The sequence below is a fragment of the Salvelinus alpinus genome, chromosome 35, assembly GCF_045679555.1.
Source record: "Salvelinus alpinus chromosome 35, SLU_Salpinus.1, whole genome shotgun sequence".
Taxonomy (NCBI): Eukaryota; Metazoa; Chordata; class Actinopteri; order Salmoniformes; family Salmonidae; genus Salvelinus; species Salvelinus alpinus.
In genome coordinates, this window is record NC_092120.1 from 10,004,510 (window position 1) to 10,030,282 (window position 25,773).

At 43.2% G+C, this 25,773-nt stretch overlaps 1 protein-coding gene across 6 annotated transcripts; it reads right to left on the reverse strand.

Annotated features, from left to right (window-relative positions):
• Positions 1-383: 383 nt before the first annotated feature.
• LOC139564614 (transcriptional repressor p66-beta-like) lies at positions 384-25,454 on the reverse strand. Of its 6 annotated transcripts, XM_071384290.1 has the most exons (12): positions 25,187-25,454; positions 11,970-12,029; positions 11,275-11,678; positions 11,039-11,168; positions 10,518-10,649; positions 9,058-9,207; positions 8,385-8,561; positions 7,575-7,950; positions 7,229-7,428; positions 6,883-6,993; positions 5,711-5,996; positions 384-5,319 (listed from the first exon to the last, which is right to left on the reverse strand). In XM_071384290.1, exons 3-12 carry the CDS (start codon positions 11,670-11,672, stop codon positions 5,183-5,185), a joined length of 2,097 nt encoding a protein of 698 aa, XP_071240391.1. In that variant the 5' UTR covers positions 11,673-11,678; positions 11,970-12,029; positions 25,187-25,454; the 3' UTR covers positions 384-5,182. The 6 variants fall into 6 exon arrangements, with proteins under 6 accessions (XP_071240391.1, XP_071240393.1, XP_071240389.1 ...); XM_071384292.1 differs by lacking the exon at positions 11,970-12,029 and having other exon boundaries at positions 7,575-7,935; positions 25,187-25,453; XM_071384288.1 differs by lacking the exon at positions 11,970-12,029 and having other exon boundaries at positions 25,187-25,453.
• Between the last annotated feature and the right edge of the window lie 319 nt (positions 25,455-25,773).

Here is a 25,773-nt window from a genome sequence, read left to right on the forward strand (position 1 = left end):
GACAAGTGATGTAGATCATGTCGACCATAATGACCGGATGTGACTAGAAGGAGTATAGCTATGACCCGTAGTGACTTTTAATAGCAGGTTAGGAGAGCAAAAACCCTAACCCTTTTCCTAACCTTAACTTAATTCTCCTAACCTGCCACAATAATTTTCCTAACCTACGAAAGTCTCTTCTGGTCGTAGCTGTACTCCTTTTAGTCAGAACCTGACACACAGGCAAGGGGAGGTGTGTCTGTGTCACACACGACCACAGCACAAAAAACACTTGATTCCATTTATTTATTCAAATATCTATGAGTGTATTCTTTCAGATGTTTTATGTTTCCATTACATAAAGGTCCACATAGACCATATCATCATTTGACCACATCAAATACTTGAAAACATCACTTAAACTTTATTGACAGAATATGATGCAAGCCATTGGAGTCATATTGTGACAGTATTGCGTTGTGTTGTTGAGAGTATTCCAAGTTCTGTTTGACACAACATCTAGTACTCCTTCATCTTTTAAAATGTGTATTTGAAGACTCGCTTCATGACCATGGCTAGGTTAGCACATAGCTTTTCCATTATGACTGTATTTTAAACACACAGCGGGTAGTTCATCTCATGAGTCTCTTTCTTACTTATATGTGGACCATGCACTGCCTTTCCCTGGAAAATATATACTAGGAGAAAAAAAGATAATGAAATGTCCCATTCCAGTTGTCTGATCTACGCCAAGCCTTACAATAATTTTTACGAGGAGACATTTTTAAAAGTGTACGATAATGATAATAATATTAACTAATCGCTAACTGAACATCAATGCTGCTGAAAGTAAAGCATGTAATAACAGAGGAGCACTTCATACAATGTATATACAAAGTGGTCCTGGGATAGATCAAACAACTCTCCATAAAAGATGATCCTACTGCCTCTAAGTACTTGAAAACAAGATATAGAAAGTTGAGAATGCTTTTGATAGTAAATAGAAAAACCCCACACATTTTTGCACATTTGTGGCACAGGAATGATCAATAAACAAAATGACAAGCTTCACAATATCCATGGCTTTTTGTTAGTTTTTCTATACAATGTATACCCAACTTGAATTCAATGTGTCTTATTCCACAAAGGAGGAACGCATATGTACAATAAATAGATCATTATTATAACTACAGCCGTTCAAGATAATATTACCTGACAATTTCAATTTCTTTAGTTAATTATATTTCTTGATTTTTCCTTTTCCCCATGTTTTTGTAAAAAATTGACAGAATTGAAATTGAAAGACAGATCAGCAAAATGTAGTTTTTTTAAATGTTTGAAACCTTACAAAAATTACATTTGAAAATGATATTTTTCCTGTTTTTCTTTACTTTCTTTAAAACAAACATTTTGAAATGGTGCATCTGGCATAGTTTGAGAAAGCGAGAAAGATTGATGATGAAGTCTATAACGCATACATACAACAAAGAGGACAAAGATAACTATCAAAAACAGTGAGGCTGAAAATCACCCAAGTGTCACTATTGTTCATCCCAAACAGTGATCTAGCTGTGGAGTGTTCTGTGTTATTGGACTACGGCAAACCCTGGGTCATGTTCATTAGGCACAAACAGTAGGAAAGGTTTTCAAACAAACAGACAACAGAAATGAACGCCCCTATAGGACAAGTGCAGGTAGTACTACCTCTGTTTAAAATATTTGCTTCAGTTTGGTGCTTACTGAACACGGCCAATACAACATCTGTTCCATCTGGGTGCAACAAAAATAGTGCTTATACTACTGTATATGGGAGTAAGGCTACCTAACTGTAGTTGGGATACTAAATGGATAAAATAGTAACATTCAGCACAAATACTCCAATTAACTTTATCTTCCCTGTGTCTGAAAATATTGCACCTGCTTTTGAAGTTTATCAAAAAGGGCAAGGAGTAAGCCACTGCTCTCTGGCAATATGTTTCTTTTACATTTTAAACTGCAGGGTATAAGAGGCAATAACCAGGCCACTCCTGCTTGCAAGAAGAAAATTTAATTGGAATTAATATAGCCTGCTGCTTTAAAATGGATGCACCAGTATTAGTTACTTCCAAATGTTATCCTGAAATAATTAAACATCATGCATTGCTGAAATAGAGCCACAATTATGATGAGATGGAACAATAATCAATTCAATAATAATCAATTCACCCTGGATTCCTGGTGGACAGAAACAATATCCTTACTCTCTGTACCTAAGTGCTTATGTACAGTACCAGTCAAAAGTTTGGACACACCTACTCATTCAAGGATTTTTCTTTATGTGTACTATTTTCTACATTATAGAGTAATAGTGAAGACATAACTATGAAATCATGTAGTAACCAGTGTTAAACAAATCAAAATATATTTTATATTTGAGATTCTTCAAAGTAGCCACCCTTTGCCTTAATGATAGCTTTGCACACTCTTGGCATTCTCTCAACCAGCTTCATGAGGTAGTCACCTGGAATGCATTTCAATTAACAGGTGTGCCTTGTAAAGTTCATTTGTGGAATTTCTTTCCTTCTTAATGCATTTGAGCTAATCAGTTGTATTGTGACAAGGTAGGGGTGGTATACAGAAGATTGCCCTATTTGATGAAAGACCAAGTCAAAATTATGTCAAGAAGAGCTCAAATAAGTAAAGAGAAACAACAGTCAACCATTATATTAAGACATGAAGGTCAGTCAACCCAGAAAATGTCAAGAACTTTTAAAGTATCTTCAAGTGCAGTTGCAAAAACCATCAAGCACTATGATGAAACTGGCTCTCATGAGGACCACCACAGGAAAGGAAAACCCAGTTACCTCTGCTGCAGAGGATAAGTTCATTAGTTACCAGCCTCAGATTGCAGACCAAATAAATACTTCACAGAGTTCAAGTAACAGACACATCTCAACATCAACTGTTCAGAGGAGACTGGTCTGATGAGTCCAAATTTGCGATTTGTTTCCAACCGCCATGTCTTTGTGAGACACAGAGTATGTGAATGGATGATCTCTGCATGTGTGGTTCCCACCATGAAGCATGGAAGAGGAGGTGTGATGGTGCTTTGCTGGTGACACTATCAGTGATTTATTTAGAATTCAAGGCACACTTAACCAGCATGGCTACCACAGCATTCTGCAGCGATACGCCATCTCATCTGGTTTGCGCTTAGTGGGACTATCATTTGTTTTTCAACAGACAATGACCCAAAACACACCTCCAGGCTGTGTAAGGGCTATTTGACCAAGAAAGAGAGTGATGGAGTGCTGCATCAGATGACCTGGCCTCCACAATCACCCAACCTCAACCCAATTGAGATGGTTTGGGATGAGTTGGACCGCAGATTAAAGGAAAAGCAGCCAACAAGTGCTCAGCATATATGGGAACTCCTTCAAGACTGTTGGAAAATCATTTCAGGTGAAGCTGGTTGAGAGAATGCCAAGATTGTGCAAAGCTGTTATCAAGACAAAGGGTGGCTACTTTGAAGAATCTCAAATATAATTAGATTTCTTTAACACTTTTTTGGTTACTACATGGTTCCATATGTGTTCTTTTATAGTATTGATGTCTTCACTATTATTCTACAATGTAGAAAATAGTAAAACAATGAAAAACCATTGAATGAGTAGGGGTGCCCAAACTTTTTACTGGTACTGTATATCCTGTATATGTCTCCTTCTATATAACTGTTTGATTTATGTAAATATTCAAGTTGCATTTGTCATACTGTATTTATTTATTGTCTCCTGTGCAAAGTACCTTTCAGATACACGAACACTTCAGAAGACACCAAACATCTAAATAGCTTAGAGCAGTCTTAAAGCTAATAGCTAGCCACTCTCCCTGACCGTTTTCAAATGCCTCCCAGACACCATGGGGATAATGTTGACAAAAGAAAGTATAGTATCAAATAGTATCTAAACGGAATCCAGAACTTTGAATGACAGGGTAGAGTGAACAATAGCAAATCCCATTAGCTAGGAGATGAAAACAGGAGAGAGAGGGATCAACCCCTGTGCCTCTTCCCCCCCCATTCCCACTCCTAAATAAGTACAAACCATGGTCCTATTGGAAACCCCTTCAATTTTGAGTCTAGGGATGATCCCTCCCACCAAATCCAATACATGTATCTTCTCCAATTAAATAAAAACCTTATCACCTGATCTCTCAGGCAATTACGTACGTTCACATGATCTCTCGTCCAATCAAATCCCTCTAAATGATATCTCCAATCAATACCCCATTAATTATATGCTTTAGGATACTAACTTCTCAATTCCACCACTTCTGAACTACAGCCCCCCCCCCCATCTGCCTCAAATGAAAAGGTCAAAGGATACAGGGCAACTCTGCTATAGGTTCAGTTTCTATGCCTTCATGTCCAATGGGAGTAGTATTTTTCAGCGGTGCATCCAATCCAAGTCCAGATGTTGCATTGGGCTGTCTCTCTTTGTGGGATATGTATCCATCCTTGTTCCAACAATCAGTTAGAGGAGCATTGCTTCAGACAACTCCAGGGTCTCAAACATCCTCTTTTCTCCCCACAAATCTTTGAAGAAAGCTCAAGCTCAAAGGCTTGAGAGATTCAGGTCAAAGTTAAACCATCACAATCACCTTTTTAAAACAAAGGTTTGGCCGGGCTGGTAGAATTTCTCCTCCAACAATTCACAACCAAATGTGGAAAAACAGAGTGATGGTTGAAATCAGAAATCAGAGAAAGAGCAGGGATTGGAGAGTGGTGCAGTTCTCAAAAAGATAGCTTGGTAATTCCAGACATAACAAAGACTAGAGTCCGGTAAGGAAAGCTCAAGCGAGACAAAATATTGCTTCAAAAACAAGCGCATAAATCCAAAACAAAAGACACCCCACACTCGGGACACTGCCACAAGCATATAAAGACAGGGGTTCTCCACAAAGATGGGCACGCTCATAACTGGTAGCGGCAATGTAGTAACAACATCCATAGCACTAATGACGATAGTAATAACAAGAGGAATTAAAAGGGGTTTGCATCACGTTCAAATGAAAAGTCATTTCAGAGTTTGGTGGCCTCTTGACTCGTTGATTGTGTTCTTCATACAGGTTAGTTTGGTAGGCACACTAACAGGCACTGCATGCGATGGGGGTTGGGGTGTGGTGTGGGGAAGGGTTGTGGTATTGCGTCGGGGCGAGGTGAGGTTCATTTCTGTCCGCTGATGGACTGGGATATGGAGCGAGGCGGGATCATGTCCAGCAGGTATTCCCTCTGGCGGTCAGCCAGGCTCGACCCCTTGTGGCCGACCACGTTGCCTGGGTTCAGGTAGGCAATGTTCACCCCTGGAGAGGGAGGAAGAGGGAGGGAGGCAGTGAGAGACTGTCAGAAAGGCCTGCCTCTCATCCCCAGCCCAACTCCTGGTCTATACAGTTGTTTGGCTGATCTCAGTCCCATCCCCAGCCCAACTCCTGGTCTATACAGTTGTTTGGCTGATCTCAGTCCCATCCCAACTCCTGGTCTATACAGTTGTTTGGCTGATCTCAGTCCCATCCCCAGCCCAACTCCTGGTCTATACAGTTGTTTGGCTGATCTCAGTCCCATCCCCAGCCCAACTCCTGGTCTATACAGTTGTTTGGCTGATCTCAGTCCCATCCCCAGCCCAACTCCTGGTCTATACAGTTGTTTGGCTGATCTCAGTCCCATCCCCAGCACGCCCCTAGTCTGTTTACTCACCAGGGATGCTGTAGAGCTGGCGGCGGTTGTCGTGATGCTGCTGCTGCTGCTGCTGCTGTTGCTGCTGCTGCTGCTGCTGCTGCTGTTGCTGCTGTTGTTGCTGCTGCTGTGCCCGGCTGTGCCCACTAGTGCTCAGCTGTCCACTGCGCTTTCCAGTCATGCTCAGCAGGCTGCTGGCCACCGAGAGCTGGGAGGCCTGGGCGAAGTTGGACAGGACACCCCGGGCCGAGCCAGACAGACCCCGTTGGAGGGAGGCCTGTGACTGGGTCACCTGGGGCTGAGGCGCCTGGAGGACACACACACATCAGATAGAGAGTCCATCTGTCAGCACGGGACATCCTCAACAACTAAAGGGGTGTGATGACGGTTGTGGAAATGTGAAAGTAGCAACGCACATTCCCCGCCCACCTCAGGATTCCCCTTTTTGCAGCCATTTTACCCCTGTTTTTGTGGGGTGTAAATTCACTTGTCACATAATCGTCGCTGGGTGGATTTATTTCAAAATAATATATGCCAATTAGGAGACACTTTTAACCAAAGCGACTTATTGTCATGCGTGCATACATTTTAAGTATGGGTGGTCCCAGGAATCGAACCCATTATCCTGGCAAGCGCCGTGCTCTACCAACTGAGCTGGAGAGGACCACATAAAATAAACGCACATTCCAACCCTTGCTTGTAAATACACTTTCCAATTGATTTTGCGATCGCTTTTTAACTACCGCTCAAACACATGCCAGTCCAGTTCAAAATGTCAACAATGGCACATGTGGTTTTTGATATGCATCTATTTCAACACCCACCCTTAGACAGGGATTAAAGACAGAAGAGAAAGTGATCATTGCACAAGAGGGTGGTACATTTTTGTAAAGTTTTAAAAAGTTCCAATTTAATTCATTTGAAGTGTTTACACAGAAACTCAGCAAGTTGCTCCCGATAATGTACAACCAAATCTCATAAATAGGGGGTTTAATATTGCACAAGACAGAGGTTAATGTGGTTTATGAGCTATAATTCAGTCAATATTTGATCGATTAAAAAAAAGGATGTATCAAGTATCCATTATGCAGCTGTTACAATTGGACCTTTCATCAACTTTGCTGAACAATGCTAGATGACAGGGTGTCTGTTGCAGCAGGTAGCACTCACTAACAGTGGTGACAGTGACATACCTGTCTGTGTGTGTGATGTCTGCTCATAGACTCAGCCTTACTGACGCTTGGAACAGTTTGAGCTGAACTGGTGGCAAGAGCGGCTTGCAACTGGATTCTCTGCTCAATCTCCTGTGACACATTTAGTAAAATATGGTTATTTACACACACACACACACACACACACACACACACACACACACACACACACACACACACACACACACACACACACACACACACACACACACACACACACACACACACACACACACACACACACACACACACACACACACACACACACACATTCCCTATAAACAATGGTTGCCTGAACAGAGCAACGAGGAGCCAATGGAATGCTGACCTGCTCCTGCTGTAGAGCCTTAACGAAGGCGTTCTTCAGCCTATTGGTGTGCTCGGCCTTCAGTGCCTTCTTCTGATTGGATGACATACAGGTCTCGCAGAGTATGCGCCCACCCTTCTCCTGCTTCCAGTGAGGGGTGAAGTCCGTCTTGCACTGGGCACACGAGAAGGGCTCCATGGAGGAGGGCAAACGCAGTTTACCTAAAAGAGAGAGCCACAAGAGTTCAGTGAGGGGAGAGGGGCCCAATTCCAAACTGACTCATCTGATAACATTGTTGGTTTGATGGTTGTGTGCAGGACAAATGGCTGCTAGGCATCAGCAAAAGGGTTCCAGTTCCTTCCCTCACCCTGACTGTCAATGACACTCTGCACAACCTCCTCCAGGCCCACCATGTAGATAAACTCGCTGTTGGCCGCTGACGGCAGGAAGTGGAGGAGCGGCGCCGGCGGCTTTGGAGGCGGGATCTCCAGCAGGGTTTTCTCCAACTGCTTCCTCAGGGCCAGCTTGGCGGCCGCCTGGCTGCTGGCTGTGTCTGCCATGGAGGAGCCCACCGATGTCCCCCCTGGGCTGTGTGTGGCTGAGGGGCTGACCGCCCCCACCCCCGACACCCCGCTGACCCCTCCCGCGGCTCCGGCCGCCTGCATGTGGGTCAGGTTCATGTAGATGGCCGAGGAGGAGGAGGAGCCAGAGCGCTGAGAAGCTGCCACCTGCTGGGTGGAAGACTGCAAGTAAACACAGAGAACCATACCCGTCATTCAGAACAGTGGTTTTAAGTTTAAGTCTGATGGCATGACAGCTACATTTATCTGCTAAAAATGATATAACAACCCTCAAAACCTGGCATCTGAGTGGAAGCAACTGATTTGAACCTCTATGACAGTGGTATTCAAACTTTTCCAGCAATTTTTCTATGGACGTACCCTGTCCATAGACTGCTTACAGATGAAGGAAACCAATATGTGATTTTGTAATTTGGGTAAACTATCCCTTTAGTTTAAGAGAACCAATAAATACAATTTCATCAATAAAATTGTATTTTCTAATCATCTCTCAAAAAAGTGTGCATTATCCCCTATAATAATCTGTACTCTTATTTAAATTTTTCCACTGCTCTATGATGATTATGACCAATAACAGGGATGACATTGGGGTTTACCTGCTGGTAGCTAACGGCGTTGTTAGAGCTGCCAGTCGAGGAGCGCATGCCACCCTGCTTCTGCTGTGCCAGTCTCTGGCCCTGCAGCTGGGCAGGATTGGGCGCTATCACCCTGCTCTGTGACATCATCATCTGAGACATGGAGCTGTTGGTGGCTGACCTGATCACCGAGTGACCCTGGGGGAGGAAAGAGGAGGAGAAGAAGATCATAAGTAAGACATGGGTGGTGTTGTTTGTCAGTTTTCAGTGTCATGTCTTTTTCCTGCTCATATTCACCAGAGTTTATTTAAGAGGGTAATGCCTCTTCATACCACGAGATGGTGTCACTGTGCTATTAAAGAAACAGGAGACCTCTGCTTTATTGTGAGATGGTTCTCATGCAACATGTAAAAAATAATTGTTCAATCCCATCCCCCAACCCCCCTCTATGGCTTCCTTGCGCCTACCCATTGTGACCGACCCAAGGCACAAAGGGAACCCTAAGAGAACCAGTACTGTAGCCCACCTGTGCAATACTGTAGCACACCTGTGCAATGCTGTAGCCCACCTGTGCAATGCTGTAGCCCACCTGTGCAATGCTGTAGCCCACCTGTGCAATGCTGTAGCCCACCTGTGCAATGCTGTAGCCCACCTGTGCAATGCTGTAGCCCACCTGTGCAATGCTGTAGCCCACCTGTGCAATGCTGTAGCCCACCTGTGCAGTGCGATGGTTCTGGGGCTCTGGGGTGTGGTGGCCAGGGCGGCCAGACATCTTGCTCATGCTCTGAGCCCCGTGGACGACACCGCTCTGGAGGGCAGACGCTGTGTTCTGGACCACAGGGACCTGAGGGGGACGGAGGGTAGAGGTGATACATAGAATAATACTAACATAATAAGGTTATTTAGCTGACACTTTTATCCAAAGCAACTTATAGGTAAGCCTTTTACACTCCATACTGTATATTGGGTGAAAATAGCAGATTTGGTCACTAATATGCGCATAAATTGGATAGCGGTATAGTAACATATTATACATTACGTCAGAGCTCTGGGTATCCATTTTAAAGCGGTATATTTTATTTTTATTTTATTTAACTAGGCAAGTCCGTTAAGAACAAATTCTTATTTACAATGACGGCCTACCAAAAGGCAAAAGGCCTCCTGTGGGGCTGGGGGCTGGGATTAAAAATAAAAAATAAAATAAAAATATAGGACAAAACACACATCACGACAAGAGACACCACAACACTACAAAAAGAGAGACCTAAGACGACAACATAGCATGGCAGCAACACATGACATGGGAATCAACTGACAGACATTCCAAGCGGGAGCACCACGTGCAACAAGAAGATGCCCCCATCCTTCGCGCCAATTGGGTTACTTTGGCATTAATGATCACTATGTTTGATGTACAGTTACGAGGATGACATGGCGTCATACCCTGGGTTGTTGTTCTGAACAGAAGGAACCTATATTCGGCGTATCTCTAAAGTGTTCCCTTTCAATTGTGACAATGGTTATGCATATGCTTCTCTTTTTTTATGTTTACGCTCTATAGGCCAATTCCCCCGAGTGTAAAGTGTTAATGCATAAGCAGTAAGTGAGTGAGAAAAGGATGAATGCCGTGGATGAGTGAGTGAGAGAGTGATGAGTGGCTGAGAGAATGAGAGGGATGTGTGCGGTGGCTGAGAGAGTGAGAGAGGGATGAGTGAGGTGGCTGAGACAGTGAGAGAGGGATGAGTGTGGTGGCTGAGAGAGGGATGAATGAGGTGGCTGAGAGAGGGATGAGTGAGGTGGCTGACAGTGAGAGAGGGATGAGTGAGGTGGCTGACAGTGAGAGAGGGATGAGTGAGGTGGCTGACAGTGAGAGAGGGATGAGTGAGGTGGCTGACAGTGAGAGAGAATGAGTGCAGTGGCTGAGACAGTGAGAGGGATGAGTGCGGTGGCTGAGACAGTGAAAGAGTGATGAGTGCGGTGGCTGAGAGAGAGAGAGGGATGAGTGCGGTGGCTGAGAGAGTGTAGTGTGACAGAGTGAGCAGTGGATGACAGAGGGATGAGCAAGTAGATGACTGAGTAAATGTCTAAATGACTGACTGAAGCAGATGAGTATAGAGGATGGATGGGACAGCGTTGGGTGGGTGACTGACTGACCTTCTGCACCAGGTTCTCCTTCTGCATCTGGCTCTGCCTCAGCTTCTTCAGCAGCACCAGCCTGGCCTCCTCCAGCCTCAGCTCCTCTCTCAGAGCCCTGATCATCTTCTGCCTCTCCTCCCCTGTCTTACCCTGAAGCACACACATAGAAACAAATGAGCACACATACTGCACCCACTTCTGCCATTCCTCTCCATACACACATAACACTATAAAACTTGTCATTTTATCTATTGTACTTGGTTTTTGTGTATAGATGATGTGTTACAGCTGAGGCCAATGATGTATAGAGGATATAATGTATTATAGCTAATACCAAATGAATATCTGTACTGTTTTCCTACAGTGTCTCAAAACAATCTGAGTGGTCCACAATGTGTTTTTTTTTATTAATTAATGTATTAATAACTCTATACAACTATGCACTATTCTAACACTCATACACACAAAAAGACAGTATGCATATACTTCTACATTTTTCAAGACTGCAATAATATGTGCTGAAACACACACAAACACACCTTAAACATCTCCAGGTTCGCTACCCTCAGGCGTTCTTCTCCTTGGCTGGGCCCTCTTGGACTGGACGCCTCATTGTCTGACAGGACGATCACATCAGGGGAGGGTGTGTGTCGCTCCCGGTCAACGTCACTGTGGAGGAATACACACATTTTCAACTCTGACTGATTCTTAATTGTAAGAAAGATTTCTATTTTCCCTCCTATCCTTCCTCTCTTCTCTCTCCTCCTCCACTCACCCTCTCCGGGCGCTGAAATCCACCGGCTCCTCGCCCATGTTCTCCTTCCCGCTCTTTCCCACCATGCCATGGGCTCCCACAACTTGACCACGGAGGCTCCCATTGGTCTTCTCCTCATAAGCCCCTCCCCCTGAAGACCCATGACCCTTGACCTCACCCCCTAGGGCCCCGCCTCCTGAGACCCCTCCCAACCCTCCCCCCTCCAGGCTGGCCAGGTCCTTGCGTTTCAGATAGGCCAGCATCTTGAGGCGCTCCATAGCTTGGTGGCCCTCCATCTTGATGCGTTTGGAGAGCAGCTCGTCTCGCTCACTGCTCGTGGCGCCACCTGCAGGCGAGGAGGAGTCCAGGCCTCGCTTCAGCAGGCTTAGCCGCACCGCCTCCTCATTCAGTCGCTCCATACTGGACTGGATGGATGAGAAAGAGAGAGAGAGACAGGGATCAAGGGATGGAGAGGAGTACGTAGGAACATCTCTAACTTAGCCGTGATTATTTGTCCTAAGATAAAACAAAGAATTTCTGAGATCAAAAGAGCAACATGATTATGACATATCTTGAAATGTGCAACTCAAACACAAACAATGAAAACCTCTACTCAAGCAAAGAAAGAAAATATCTTCACTTGTACGTACAGTGGGCATACAGTGGGGAGAACAAGTATTTGATACACTGCCGATTTTGCAGGTTTTCCTACTTACAAAGCATGTAGAGGTCTGTAATTTTTATCATAGGTACACTTCAACAGTGAGAGACGGAATCTAAAACAAAAATCCAGAAAATTACATTGTATGATTTTTAAGTAATTCATTTGCATTTTATTGCATGACATACAGTGGGGCAAAAAAGTATTTAGTCAGCCACCAATTGTGCAAGTTCTCCCACTTAAAAAGATGAGAGAGGCCTGTCATTTTCATCATAGGTACACTTCAACTATGACAGACAAAATGAGAAAAAAAAATCCAGAAAATCACATTGTAGGATTTTTTATTAATTAATTTGCAAATTATGGTGGAAAATAAGTATTTGGTCACCTACAAACAAGCAAGATTTCTGGCTCTCACAGACCTGTAACTTCTTCTTTAAGAGGCTCCTCTGTCCTCCACTCGTTACCTGTATTAATGGCACCTGTTTGAACTTGTTATCAGTATAAAAGACACCTGTCCACAACCTCAAATAGTCACACTCCAAACTCCACTATGGCCAAGACCAAAGAGCTGTCAAAGGACACCAGAAACAAAATTGTAGACCTGCACCAGGCTGGGAAGACTGAATCTGCAATAGGTAAGCAGCTTGGTTTGAAGAAATCAACTGTGGGAGCAATTATTAGGAGATGGAAGACATACAAAACCACTGATAATCTCCCTCGATCTGGGGCCCCACGCAAGATCTCACCCCGTGGGGTCAAAATGATCACAAGAACGGTGAGCAAAAATCACAGAACCACACGGGGGGACCTAGTGAATGACCTGCAGAGAGCTGGGACCAAAGTAACAAAGCCTACCATCAGTAACACACTACGCCGCCAGGGACTCAAATCCTGCAGTGCCAGACGTGTCCCCCTGCTTAAGCCAGTACATGTCCAGGCCCGTCTGAAGTTTGCTAGAGAGCATTTGGATGATCCAGAAGAAGATTGGGAGAATGTCATATGGTCAGATGAAACCAAAATATAACTTTTTGGTAAAACCTCAACTCGTCGTGTTTGGAGGACAAAGAATGCTGAGTTGCATCCAAAGAACACCATACCTACTGTGAAGCATGGGGGTGGAAACATCATGCTTTGGGGCTGTTTTTCTGCAAAGGGACCAGGACGACTGATCCGTGTAAAGGAAAGAATGAATGGGGCCATGTATCGTGAGATTTTGAGTGAAAACCTCCTTCCATCAGCAAGGGCATTGAAGATGAAACGTGGCTGGGTCTTTCAGCATGACAATGATCCCAAACACACCGCCCGGGCAACGAAGGAGTGGCTTCGTAAGAAGTATTTCATGGTCCTGGAGTGGCCTAGCCAGTCTCCAGATCTCAACCCCATAGAACATCTTTGGAGGGAGTTGAAAGTCCGTGTTGCCCAGCAACAGCCCCAAAACATCATTGCTCTAGAGGAGATCTGCATGGAGGAATGGGCCAAAATACCAGCAACAGTGTGTGAAAACCTTGTGAAGACTTACAGAAAACGTTTGACCTCTGTCATTGCCAACAAAGGGTATATAACAAAGTATTGAGATAAACTTTTGTTATTGACCAAATACTTATTTTCCACCATAATTTGCAAATAAATTCATAAAAAATCCTACAATGTGATTTTCTGGATTTTTTTTTCTCATTTTGTCTGTCATAGTTGAAGTGTACCTATGATGAAAATGAAGGGCCTCTCTCATCTTTTTAAGTGGGAGAACTTGCACAATTGGTGGCTGACTAAATACTTATTTGCCCCACTGTAAGTATTTGATCACCTACCAACCAGTAAGAATTCCGGCTCTCACAGACCTGTTAGGTTTTCTTTAAGAAGCCCTCCTGTTCTCCACTCATTACCTGTATTAACTGCACCTGTTTGAACTCGTTACCTGTATAAAAGACACCTGTCCACACACTCAATCAAACAGACTCCAACCTCTCCACAATGGCCAAGACCAGAGAGCTGTGTAAGGACATCAGGGATACAATTGTAGACCTGCACAAGGCTGGGATGGGCTACAGGACAATAGGCAAGCAGCTTGGTGAGAAGGCAACAGCTGTTGGCGCAATTATTAGAAAATGGAAGAAGTTCAAGATGACGGTCAATCACCTTCGGCCTGGGGCTCCATGCAAGATCTCACCTCATGGGGCATCAATGATCATGAGGAAGGTGAGGGATCAGCCCAGAACTACACGGCAGTACCTGGTCAATGACCTGAAGAGAGCTGGGACCACAGTCTCAAAGAAAACCATTAGTAACACACTACGCCGTCATGGATTAAAATCCTGCAGCGCACGCAAGGTCCCCCTGCTCAAGCCAGCGCATGTCCAGGCCCGTCTGAAGTTTGCCAATGACCATCTGGATGATCCAGAGGAGGAATGGGAGAAGGTCATGTGGTCTGATGAGACAAAAATAGAGCTTTTTGGTCTAAACTCCACTCGCCATGTTTGGAGGAAGAAGAAGGATGAGTACAACCCCAAGAACACCATCCCAACCGTGAAGCATGGAGGTGTAAACATCATTTTTTGGGGATGCTTTTCTGCAAAGGGGACAGGATGACTGCACCGTATTGAGGGGAGGATGGATGGGGCCATGTATCACGAGATCTTGGCCAACAACCTCCTTCCCTCAGTAAGAGCATTGAAGATGGGTCGTGGCTGGGTCTTCCAGCATGACAACGACCTGAAAGACACAGCCGGGGCAACTAAGGAGTGGCTCCGTAAGAAGCATCTCAAGGTCCTGGAGTGGCCTAGCCAGTCTCCAGACCTGAACCCAATAGAAAATCTTTGGAGGGAGCTGAAAGTCCGTATTGCCCAGCGACAGCCCCGAAACCTGAAGGATCTGGAGAAGGTCTGTATGGAGGAGTGGGCCAAAATCCCTGCTGCAGTGTGTGCAAACCTGGTCAAGAACTACAGGAAACGTATGATCTCTGTAATTGCAAACAAAGGTTTCTGTACCAAATATTAAGTTCTGCTTTTCTGATGTATCAAATACTTATGTCATGCAATAAAATGCAAATTAATTACTTACAAATCATACAATGTGATTTTCTGGATTTCTGTTTTAGATTCTGTCTCTCACAGTTGAAGTGTACCTATGATACAAATTACAGACCTCTACATGCTTTGTAAGTAGGAAAACCTGCAAAATCGGCAGTGTATCAAATACTTGTTCTCCCCACTGTACTTGAGCTGATGATACACTAGCAATTTTTGGAAACAATATTGCTGGCAACGGAGTGGGGTATGAGACACTGGAGCAATTATAAGCAATATGTCCATGAATAGCATATGAACATAAAATCTAAAATTCCCCATTTATTTACTCATCTCCTATAGCTTTTTGTTGCCTGTTGACTGACACATCTGTATTGGAATTTGTCAGCTAACAAACAAGCAAGAACTCAACCTACTGCCAGTCAAGTCAACAATGGCAATGCAGACATAAGGACAACTAGATTTAGCAAACGTTTTGCTTCACAATTCTAAGCTAGTAAGTGTAAATGGTATTCATCAAGCTGTCCAGCTAGTTTAAAAAAACTATCCAAAACAAAAAACTAAATGTAAAATCTACATGGCTAGCTAGCGAATTAGCCTCTTAGTCCGATTAACATAGCATGGGTTTCGGTTAGCATGCTAATGACGATTAGCATGCACCCCAGCGTGGATATCTGTCAGTTAACATGACAAACTCAATACAGTATGTACACTGAATGTACAAAACACTAGGATCACCTGCTCTTTCAATGACAGACTGACCAGGTGAATCAAGGTGAAAGCTTGGATCCCTTATTGATGGCACCTGTTAAATTCACTTCAATCAGTGTAGATGAAGGGAAAGAAACAGGTTAAAGAAGGATTTTTAAGTCTTGAGACATGGATTGTGTATGTGTGTGCCATTCAGAGGGTGAATGGGCAATACAAAATATTTAAGTACCTTTGAATGGGGTATGGTAGTAGGTGCCAGTAGCCCTGGTTTGAGTGTGTCAAGAACTGCAACGCAGCTGGGGTTTTCATGCTCAACAGTTCCTGTGTGTATCAAGAATGGTCCACCACCCAAAGGACATCCAGGCAACTTGACACAACTGTGGGAAGCATTGGAGTCAACATGGGCCAGCATCCCTGTGGGACCCTTTCGACTGATCAAAATTCCCCAGTTTATAATAAGTTGCTCATTTTCAATGGAAAAATGTTGCAGCAACCACAGTGAAGGATAGCTGACAGGTCTGCTGCTCTCCCACCATATTGTTTGTTTTGCCACCTCAGACAGCGCTAACAGTTAGCTGTCATTACCCCTGTCCCATAACCATAGACAAGCAGCAGGCTAACACAGTACAGCACACACAGCTATCCTATTGAATTAAGAGTCAAATAAGCATGTGTAACAACTGTGTTACAACTCCAATAATCATTATTCATACTTCTATCCTAAAAGTTCATATTTCCATCAAAGCCAACAGAAAACAATGGGAGAAATGCTTGCTGCCCTTTAACATGGCCGCAGATACAGAAAAAGGCACACACCCACACTTTTTCCTTCCTGACCTCCTTCTCCAGTCTGAGTTAAAGGGGTATGTAATATGATATGTACCCAAGACAGAACATGCTTGAGGGCTTTATGTATCTATATGGATGTATACTGTGTGTGTGTGTGTGTGTGTGTGTGTGTGTGTGTGTGTGTGTGTGTGTGTGTGTGTGTGTGTGTGTGTGTGTGTGTGTGTGTGTGTGTGTGTGTGTGTGTGTGTGTGTGTGTGTGTGTGTGTGTGTGTGTGTGTGCTATTACATGCATGGGCACATATGATGACTTAAACATGCACACACATGCGCATAAAGACAGTCATTTAATTAATATGTCGTGTCCTCTATCAGGCCCTGAAATGGTTAACCGTGTGTGTGTGTGCAAAGCCGATTGTATTTGACACACTTGAGTCATAGGAAGGTTGGTTGAGGATGCACAGGCAGGCAATGTAGGTTGTGCACAGGGAGTTAGTTTGCCCTGCAACTTAGACCAATAATACTCTTGAAGAAATCAGAGAGTGATGAGGATTGGCCAGGAAGAGTGGGGGGAGGGGTTGTCAAGGGACTAGATGGTGGACTGGTTATAATTAGAGCATAATGCCTTGCTATGTAGAAATGGTAGCACTCTTGTGTACACACACACTAACACACACACTAACACGCCCATTTATAAGGACACACACATAGTATGGTTTTTCAATGTAGAGATCTTTAAAAAAAAATGTATTGTATGTTTACTACTCTCTCTCTCCAGGTCCAGAGAGTCATCATGAGACATGGAAGTTACCACTTCCTTTACAAAAGGAAAAAGGAAGTGGTAACCCACGTAGAAAACTGTGGAGAGAGAGACAGAGAGAGCAGAGCAAGAGAGATGAGGAGCAGGTAGAAAAGTGAGAAAGTGCAAGTAAAACCAAACGTGGCTAACAAGCCAATCAGAATTGTCTTGTGGTGTGTGTTTTTGTGCCTGTGAGTGTACATATGACCATCTTTACCCAGCACCTCTCGCCCCCCCCTTCTCTGTCCCTATTGCTCCTTATATAATGTGATGACTGTTTCCCTCAGCTGCAACAAACCACCATCTCTCTTTCCCTCTCTCACCAGTCTCCTCCTACAGCGCCCAACCCCAACACGCATCGACACACATGCGCACACACATGCACACACACACCACACTCTGGGCCCGCTGCCAAACAACACAAGTCAGACGCCTCCATACCGCGAGAGGAAGAGAGGAGGAAGAAAAAGGGGGTGCTAAGATGGAAGGATGGTAAACGAGAGGGGGGTGATCAGCATAAGCAAAGACACACACACATATTTAAAAAGCACACAGACAGACAGACAGTCAGACATACACATAACATTCCCCAAAGCTACATAATCATTATCCTGAAAAGTGAAGCTACTGTTGAAGTGATGTAGAGGTTGGACAAAAATACATTCTACTGGGACCAGCACCCTCGATTAAAAGATGCAGTGATATTCACAAATCTGTCTTACTGTCCTTTCTCTTTTTTACTATGATCATATTGGCATTAAAATAAGACAGGGATTATGGACAAAGACTGCTATGATACAGTATATATTATAGTCACTGTAGCCTATATGCTGTAAAAGAGAGCTATACGATAGAAGACTTTGACACAGTAACAGATAAAGATATGTACAGTATTCTTCAGCCATACCCAGCCCTGCAAGAAGACACGGGCGCACCCACACACACACGCGCACACACACACTGGGATTTCAGAGACCATGCCAACATAAGGCTCCTTTGTTCCCATTCCTCAACCCCCACCCCTCCTCCATTTTCCTACAGTTGTGCGATGCCAACAAAGCACCCGTATAAACACTCCCCTCCCTCCGCTCTCCCTGTCCTGACTCCACTTCCCTCCATCCATCCCTCAAAAAACACTGGGGAGAAAATACAACTTTTTTTATCGTAAACATATGCTGCATAGTTGTGTTTGCAAGACCCCGAGGGGGGAAGGGAAGTGACGAATAAGGGCTTATGTCGTACTGTTAACAATATAGTCCCAAGGGCTTTGATTTATGTAGGGACCAAGTATGTGAAAGAGGAGTAGATTACAAACAGAGATGTGATTTACTTCTTTAACCTTATTGTTGCTTGGTACTAGCAGAAGTCAGCGCGGAAGCAGCGTTAGAAACCCACCAACCTCAGCCTAACCTGTCAATGAGAGAGCACAGGTTGTATGCAAAATAATGAAGTACTGATGATCACCCCACATTTGACAACACATTGGTAGCAAGGTGCAACTGAATGGAAGAAAGGAATCAGCCATGAACCACCCATGAGTTCTGACTTAATGTGGGAAAACCCTGAGCTAAGTTCTGAAAAAACACCAACACCAAGAAATCTGGTTTTAACGTTTGTTCCAACATACCCTACAGCAGTGGTTCCCAAACTGTGGGTCCGGCAGGGGTCCAGGTGGGTTGCGTGATAAAAAAATGTGTGCATTGCACATATTTAAAAATACATTTTCGCGATGGAAAAACGATTTCAGTGTCAACTTAACTGACTAAAACCAAATAGAAAGTATGTAGAAAAGGTAATGGACCTATAGAATAGCCTATAATCTTTGAGAACATACAACAAAATAAATGCTACACTATCAGGCCCCCGTTCGTTTTGCTATAATATTTGAGCATATGAACACAGCATTAGCCATTAAAAAATAATTGAATTGAATTGCAGGAGATTAGCTATTAACTGCAAAATAAGGATCTCAGCTCTATGGCAAAATTTGTAGAATAGCTGGAAATTAGCTTTAAAAATATACATTTTTCTGTACTCTGCTAAGGTGATATTGTTTACTTATTTTTTGGTTTGTGTAATATTAAAACTAGCGACTTTTATATGTGTTGTGTTGTGATACTTGTAACTGATTTGCCTTTCATAATTGCCCCCGAGGGGATAAATAAAGTTGTATTTAATTTAAATGAATATGTATTGTCAGACTGAATCGCTAGAAATGATTATCAGGCTAATCTAAAAATCCTATCATCATTATAAATCACCATTATTACTATAATAACATGTAATGATCCGTTCATAAAGAACACGGGTGGTTCATGCTGGGTCACTGTGGTCATTAGGAGGGAATCAAACACAATCATATCTAATTCCATTCAAGATCAGTGTTTATGGGGGAGGAGAGAAGTTAGGACAGGACACAAATAATTAACCGGGCCTTAAGTTTATCTCATAACTGTAGCCTGATGAAAACTGTATTGACTGAAAAGAAAGGGAAAAATATTTGAGGACATGGCGGTGATGGCATCAGGGGTTGTTGTCTACAACCAATAGGGTTTCATCACACGATCAACCCCAGGGTACAGAGGGTTCCTGACATGAGACTGATTAGGAAACAGTGTCCATGGAAACCAAGGGGTAGCTGGTCACCTTGACAAAAAAGTCAGAAAAATTAAATAAAAAATCTGAATCTATTCAATTGGATGAATACATTTACTCACACAATGAATCTAGCACAAAGCAAATGCAAAACACACAGTTCAACATTACACTGTGATATCATATCATACACACACCTGTAGTGTTAGATCATATAATCCAGACAAACGAACCTACACACCGACACCCACACCCATCATCCTGCGCCCACTACACTACAACAACACTTAGGAGGCCCAGTTCTTCATCACACAACACTTATCACATGGTTGCCATGGCAACTATGGCCTGTCTATTTATAGACCGCACCACTAATCAATTTAATTTCTGCGGTTGCCTAAGCAAAGGAGAGAGCAAGGGACAAAGGGAGCAAGAAGAAGAGGAGGAGAGAGCAGAGATGTCAGAGTTCTGTGTACAGTGGAGATGCGGAATTTCCCCAAAAAGACATCCATACCTTTGTCCTAATGATACATGAACCATGACTGATCCAGACAGAAGCTTTGTTAAGAGGATTTTGAAATGGACCAAATGGACAGACATGTACATGCATATTATGAATACGGGCAATTCCACGGGTAACAGAATGATGCTGAGACTCAGATTTTTCACTTGAAACCTATCAGTCCCAAGATCCCAGCAAAGATCTGCTTTTCATTTATCTGACTGTCAATTATCTGCATGTTCAGCCCTTATTTTAAGCCAATTAAAGTGTTTTAGACCTACCATTTAATTTTCAGGACAACCATGGCTACAAGTAAAACACAAAACAATTTGACAAACAGTTGCATTCATGAGTTTTATTGACAAATGTCAATTTAAAAAAAAGCAAAAACCTGGTAAAAATGAATTTATATGAATTCTGTAAGTACAGAAATTGTTTGCTCACTGCGAAATGAATATTCAGCTAGTCAGTGACAACTGTGTGGAGTTTGTGACCGCAACTATGTGAGCTTATTAAAGCATAACAGATACTATGTCCTGCGATTTCCTATGATGTTATATCTATAAGAACCCCTTATCTTCTAACGACTCTTGTGTAGCTTGTGAGTGTCATAGAGCAAAACGTGTTACATGTAAGTGTCCGTGAGGGTCTCAGCTTTCCATAGATTGCTTATAGTAGTTTGTTTCACAAACCATTCGGATGTTTTTGGTAAAAGATCTAAAGACGTTTTTATAAAAAGACCCGGATCCGCCCTTGTCTCACAAACACCACTCTAGCTCAGCCCCTGTTAATCACACACTAATTTTTTTATTTATTTAACAAGGCAAGTCAGTTGAGAACAAATTCTTATTTACAATGACGGCTTACCCCGGCCAAACCTGGACAACGCTGTGCCAATTGTGCGCTGCCCTATAGGACTCCCATTCTTATCGGCAGACTCAATAGCCTTGGCTTCTCAAATGACTGCCTCGCCTGGTTCACCAACTACTTCTCAGATAGAGTTCAGTGTGTCAAATCAGAGGGCCTGTTGTCCGGACCTCTGGCAGTCTCTATGGGGGTGCCACAGGGCTCAATTCTCGGGCAGACTCTTTTCTCTGTATATAGCAATGATGTTGCTCTTGCTGCAGGTGATTCTCTGATCCACCTCTACGCAGACGACACCATTCTGTATACTTCTGGCCCTTCTTTGGACACTGTGTTAACAAACCTCCAAACGAGCTTAAACGTCATACAACACTCCTTCCATGGCCTCCAACTGCTTTCTAATGCTAGTAAAACTAAGTGCAAGGTCTTCAACCGATTGCTGCCCGCATCCTCCCGCCCGACTAGCATCACTACACTGGACGGTTCTGACCTAGAATATGTGGACAACTACAAATACCTAGGTGTCTGGTTAGACTGTAACCTCTCCTTCCAGACTCACATTATGCATCTCCAATCCAAAATTAAATCTAGAATCGGCTTCCTACTTCACAACAAAACCTCCTTCACTCATGCTGCCAAACATACCCTCGTAAAACTGACTATCCTACAGATCCTTGACTTCGGCGATGTCATTTACAAAATAGCCTCCAACACTCTACTGAGCAAACTGGATGTAGTCTATCACAGTGCCATCCGTTTTATCACCAAAGCCCCATATACTGCCCACCACTGCGAACTGTATGCTCTCGTAGGCTGGCCCTCACTACATATTCGTCGCAAAACCCACTGGCTCCAGGTCATCTATAAGACTTTGCTAGGTAAAGCCCCGCCTTATCTCAGCTCACTGGTCACCATAGCAACACCCACCCGTAGCACGCGCTCCAGCAGGTATATCTCACTGGTCATCCCCAAAGCCAACACTTGCTTTGGCCTCCTTTCCTTACAGTTCTCTGCTGCTAATGACTGGAACGAATTGCAAAAATCTCTGAAGCTGGAGTCTTATATCTCCCTCTAACTTTAAGCATCAGCTGTCAGAGCAGCTTACTGATCCTGTACACAGCCAATCTGTAAATAGCACACCCAACTACCTCATCCCCATATTATTACTTACCTTCTTGCTCTTTTGCACCCCAGTATCTCTACTTGCACATCATCATCTGCACATCTATCACTCCAGTGTTAATGCTAAATTGTAATTATTTTTTGCATCTATGGCCTATTTATTGCCTTACCTCCCTACTCTTCTACATTTGCACACACTGTACATAGAATTTTCTATTATGTTATTGACTGTACATGTGTTTATGTGTAACTCTGTGTTGTTGTTTTTGTCGCACTGCTTTGCTTTATCTTGGCCAGGTCGCAGTTGTAAATGAGAACTTGTTCTCAACTAGCCTACCTGGTTAAATAAAGGTGAAATAAAAATAATAGAAAATTCGAACCAAGGACTGTAGTGATGCCTCTTTCACTGAGATGCAGTGCCTTAGACTGCTGCGCCACTCGGGAGCCTGATGGTCTTTAGGTCAAACACATGATGTTTAAAGGGGGTTAGAACTCCAAAACGCGACGATGGGACTCATTGGGTTAAAATGTATGCCAAACAAAAACCAATGATTGTTAAACAAACAAAAAAATTCTATACACAAGGAAGAGTTTTAACAATTTCCACCGAAAATGTTACAAAAACACATTTAGTTGAAGAACAGTGCAGATGCAAAGTTTGGTAACAGAATGATGGCACAAAGAGCATAAACCATCATTCTGTTACCAAACATTGCATTTGCACTGTTCTTCAAGTACATGTGTTTTTGTAACATTTTCAGTGGAAATTGTTTAAGTAGTATTTCTGCATTGTTGTGTCATTTGTTTAGCTTTGCAATCATTGGTTTTTGTTTGAAATACATTTTAAAGTGAAACATGTGAGTCTCAGCATCATTCTGTTACCATGGAATTGCCCATACACAAATGCATTGCATCTGCCATAAGGCCTATCCCATCTATGTCAATAAGGCCGAGCCTACAACATGGGTCACAGAGTTGGGCCCCCTGTCCCTTTAAGAACAGGACAGTCACCCATTATCTCTCCTTTCTGTTCCCTGTGGTGCCAAGCACCGTCCTAACACGCTAGCCAGTCTGAGCCGGTCTTTAACCTCAGGATGTGAAATGATCTCTTAATGTGAAGTCTTTAGTGATGTCACATGGGAGAGAAAGAAAGTGAGACAGGTGGGTATATGTGTGCGTGTATGTGGGGGGAGGGGCGTACAAACGCGTGATGTGTGCGAAATTCAGATTAGTTCTATGGAGTTTGTATTGTAGAAGCCTTTCAAACCATCCACACTGCTTCTAACCTACATTAACCAACACATCGTCTGCCAACCACTCATGTCAGGGTTTGTGTTGTGACGATGATGTGAGGTATATGAACCCTAAAGAGTTGCCAGTTCGGGTCCCACTTCAGTTCAACCCAGGCTGTGCTCCTTTAATGGCACACTTCAGTCCAATTTGCTTCTGGAGATAAACAGCCCAAGAGATGTATAATTTGCACCCAGGAGATATACAAATGGAGACTAAAATGACAGAAGAGCAGGGAAGGGTAGACAACCACCTGTCCATCCCCTTACTGCATTTCTATTCCAAAAATAAAATGTATGGCAGAGGAATCTCCAAACTTTCATCTCACCTGCAAAAGTCAACTAGACAAGTTCTTACAGGAATAAATCATCAGGAAAATGACAGTCAAAATTCGGCATAAATCAAAGATTTTGGCTTTTTATCTGTTTGCTACGGTTCGTTCTTAGTAGAATTCAGTGCAACTGAATAGGAGTGGTAAGGTCTCTGTTTGGCCTCCATGAGTAAATGCCATGATAGGTTGAATAAGTGGTTCTCAATGAAGGAAATGATTTACTATTGGATTCCTGGAAAAAGGTGAAGAGGTGAAGTCAAAGTCTAACCCTAGTGGGAATGAATACAAAAGTTACAAAATGTTAATAAATAAACACTTACATACACAAAATAGATTATCTGCTTATCTATTGGTTTTCACAAGTGACATTTCTGATGCAAAAATACATCAATTGACCTGTCACTGAAACATACATTGACCTGCCACTGAAATGTTCATAAAACTCAAAGAAAAAAACGAAGTTGACATCAGCTAAAAAGAATATGATTAAAGTCAACTGATAAGAACTCTGATCATCTGGTTGCCCAACGTATCACTACAGGCATTCACTGATTCCTTCAACAGCACTTGTCATCGCCAACCATGGTGGCCATTTGCATAGGGCTAGGAAACAAGTTGAGAGGGTGAACACGTCTTCACTTACGTAAATGGCTGATGCATTTTGAATTCATTTTATTGTATGACATATGCACAACACTTCATGCCATTTGTCTCCAGTTCGCTCAACAAATATCCTTCATATTCAGAAACTCGATCGTAGCAACGTTGATAAATATATTTAAACAATCAAATTACAACCATCGGTTTCAGATTAACATTTTGTTCATAACGACACCACGAAGACGCATTTTTTCCCCCAACCAATCTAGGTTAACCTCAAGGGACTCGGAGATTAAACAATAAACGTATTCTGCTCTATATGTATCAATATGATCCGCGCGCGCTGTATCATTTATTGCTACAATGTAAACACATTTGGAACGTTAAAACATTATCAACGTTTGTGTCAGCTGTTTTAGACAGACCTCTTTCATTACCTACATTTTGGAACTAAAAATAACGGCAAAACACATCACTATTAACCCAATAGAACTACTATGTAACCGTTATTTCGCTACTCATCTCACATTGTCCCAGTACTTCAGTTGGACTGAAGTCTGGAGCCTTATCACATCTAGAACCATGATCCGGGGATTTTTAGTTAAACTTCACTTCAGATAGGCCGCGGAAAAATCCTCGGTCTCACCTGACTCGCCTTCACCCCGCAGGTTCCACTGGCTTCGGGTTTGGCTTTGGGATCCTGGGGCGCTGCAGTAAATCCTCACAACCAGTCAGTCCCCGGCACTTGCAGGCAATACAAAAGCGCTGATTGGGCCCCGACAAGCTCTCACGCTCTGTCCGTAACCAGACAGACAAATTATTGGACCGCGCTTGTGTCACTGACGCGCCTCTACTCAAAAGGTGTATGTTGTTGTCTGGAAAGGAGAAAAGAGGAGACATTGACCGAGATGCCCATCCTGTGAACAATACAATATTTAGGCTATATGCCATCGAAAACGTGACATATGCTCATGTTGTCAGTTATTCTACTGTAGACATCACGTCGAATTGATTGATTGTAGCCTACTGGGCCTACTTTGATGCATTTATACTATTTTTAGTCAAGGGGCAGTTTTGTCAAGTTCTTGTAGACTGTCTCTTATGCAATCACTTGGACCTTATGTATTTGAAACATATTTCACGGCTGAGGTAGGCTACCAGTATGGGACCAGCATTCAGCATGCATTATTCCCGGTTTAACAATAAGCAAAGGCCATTTAATTTCCATGAATA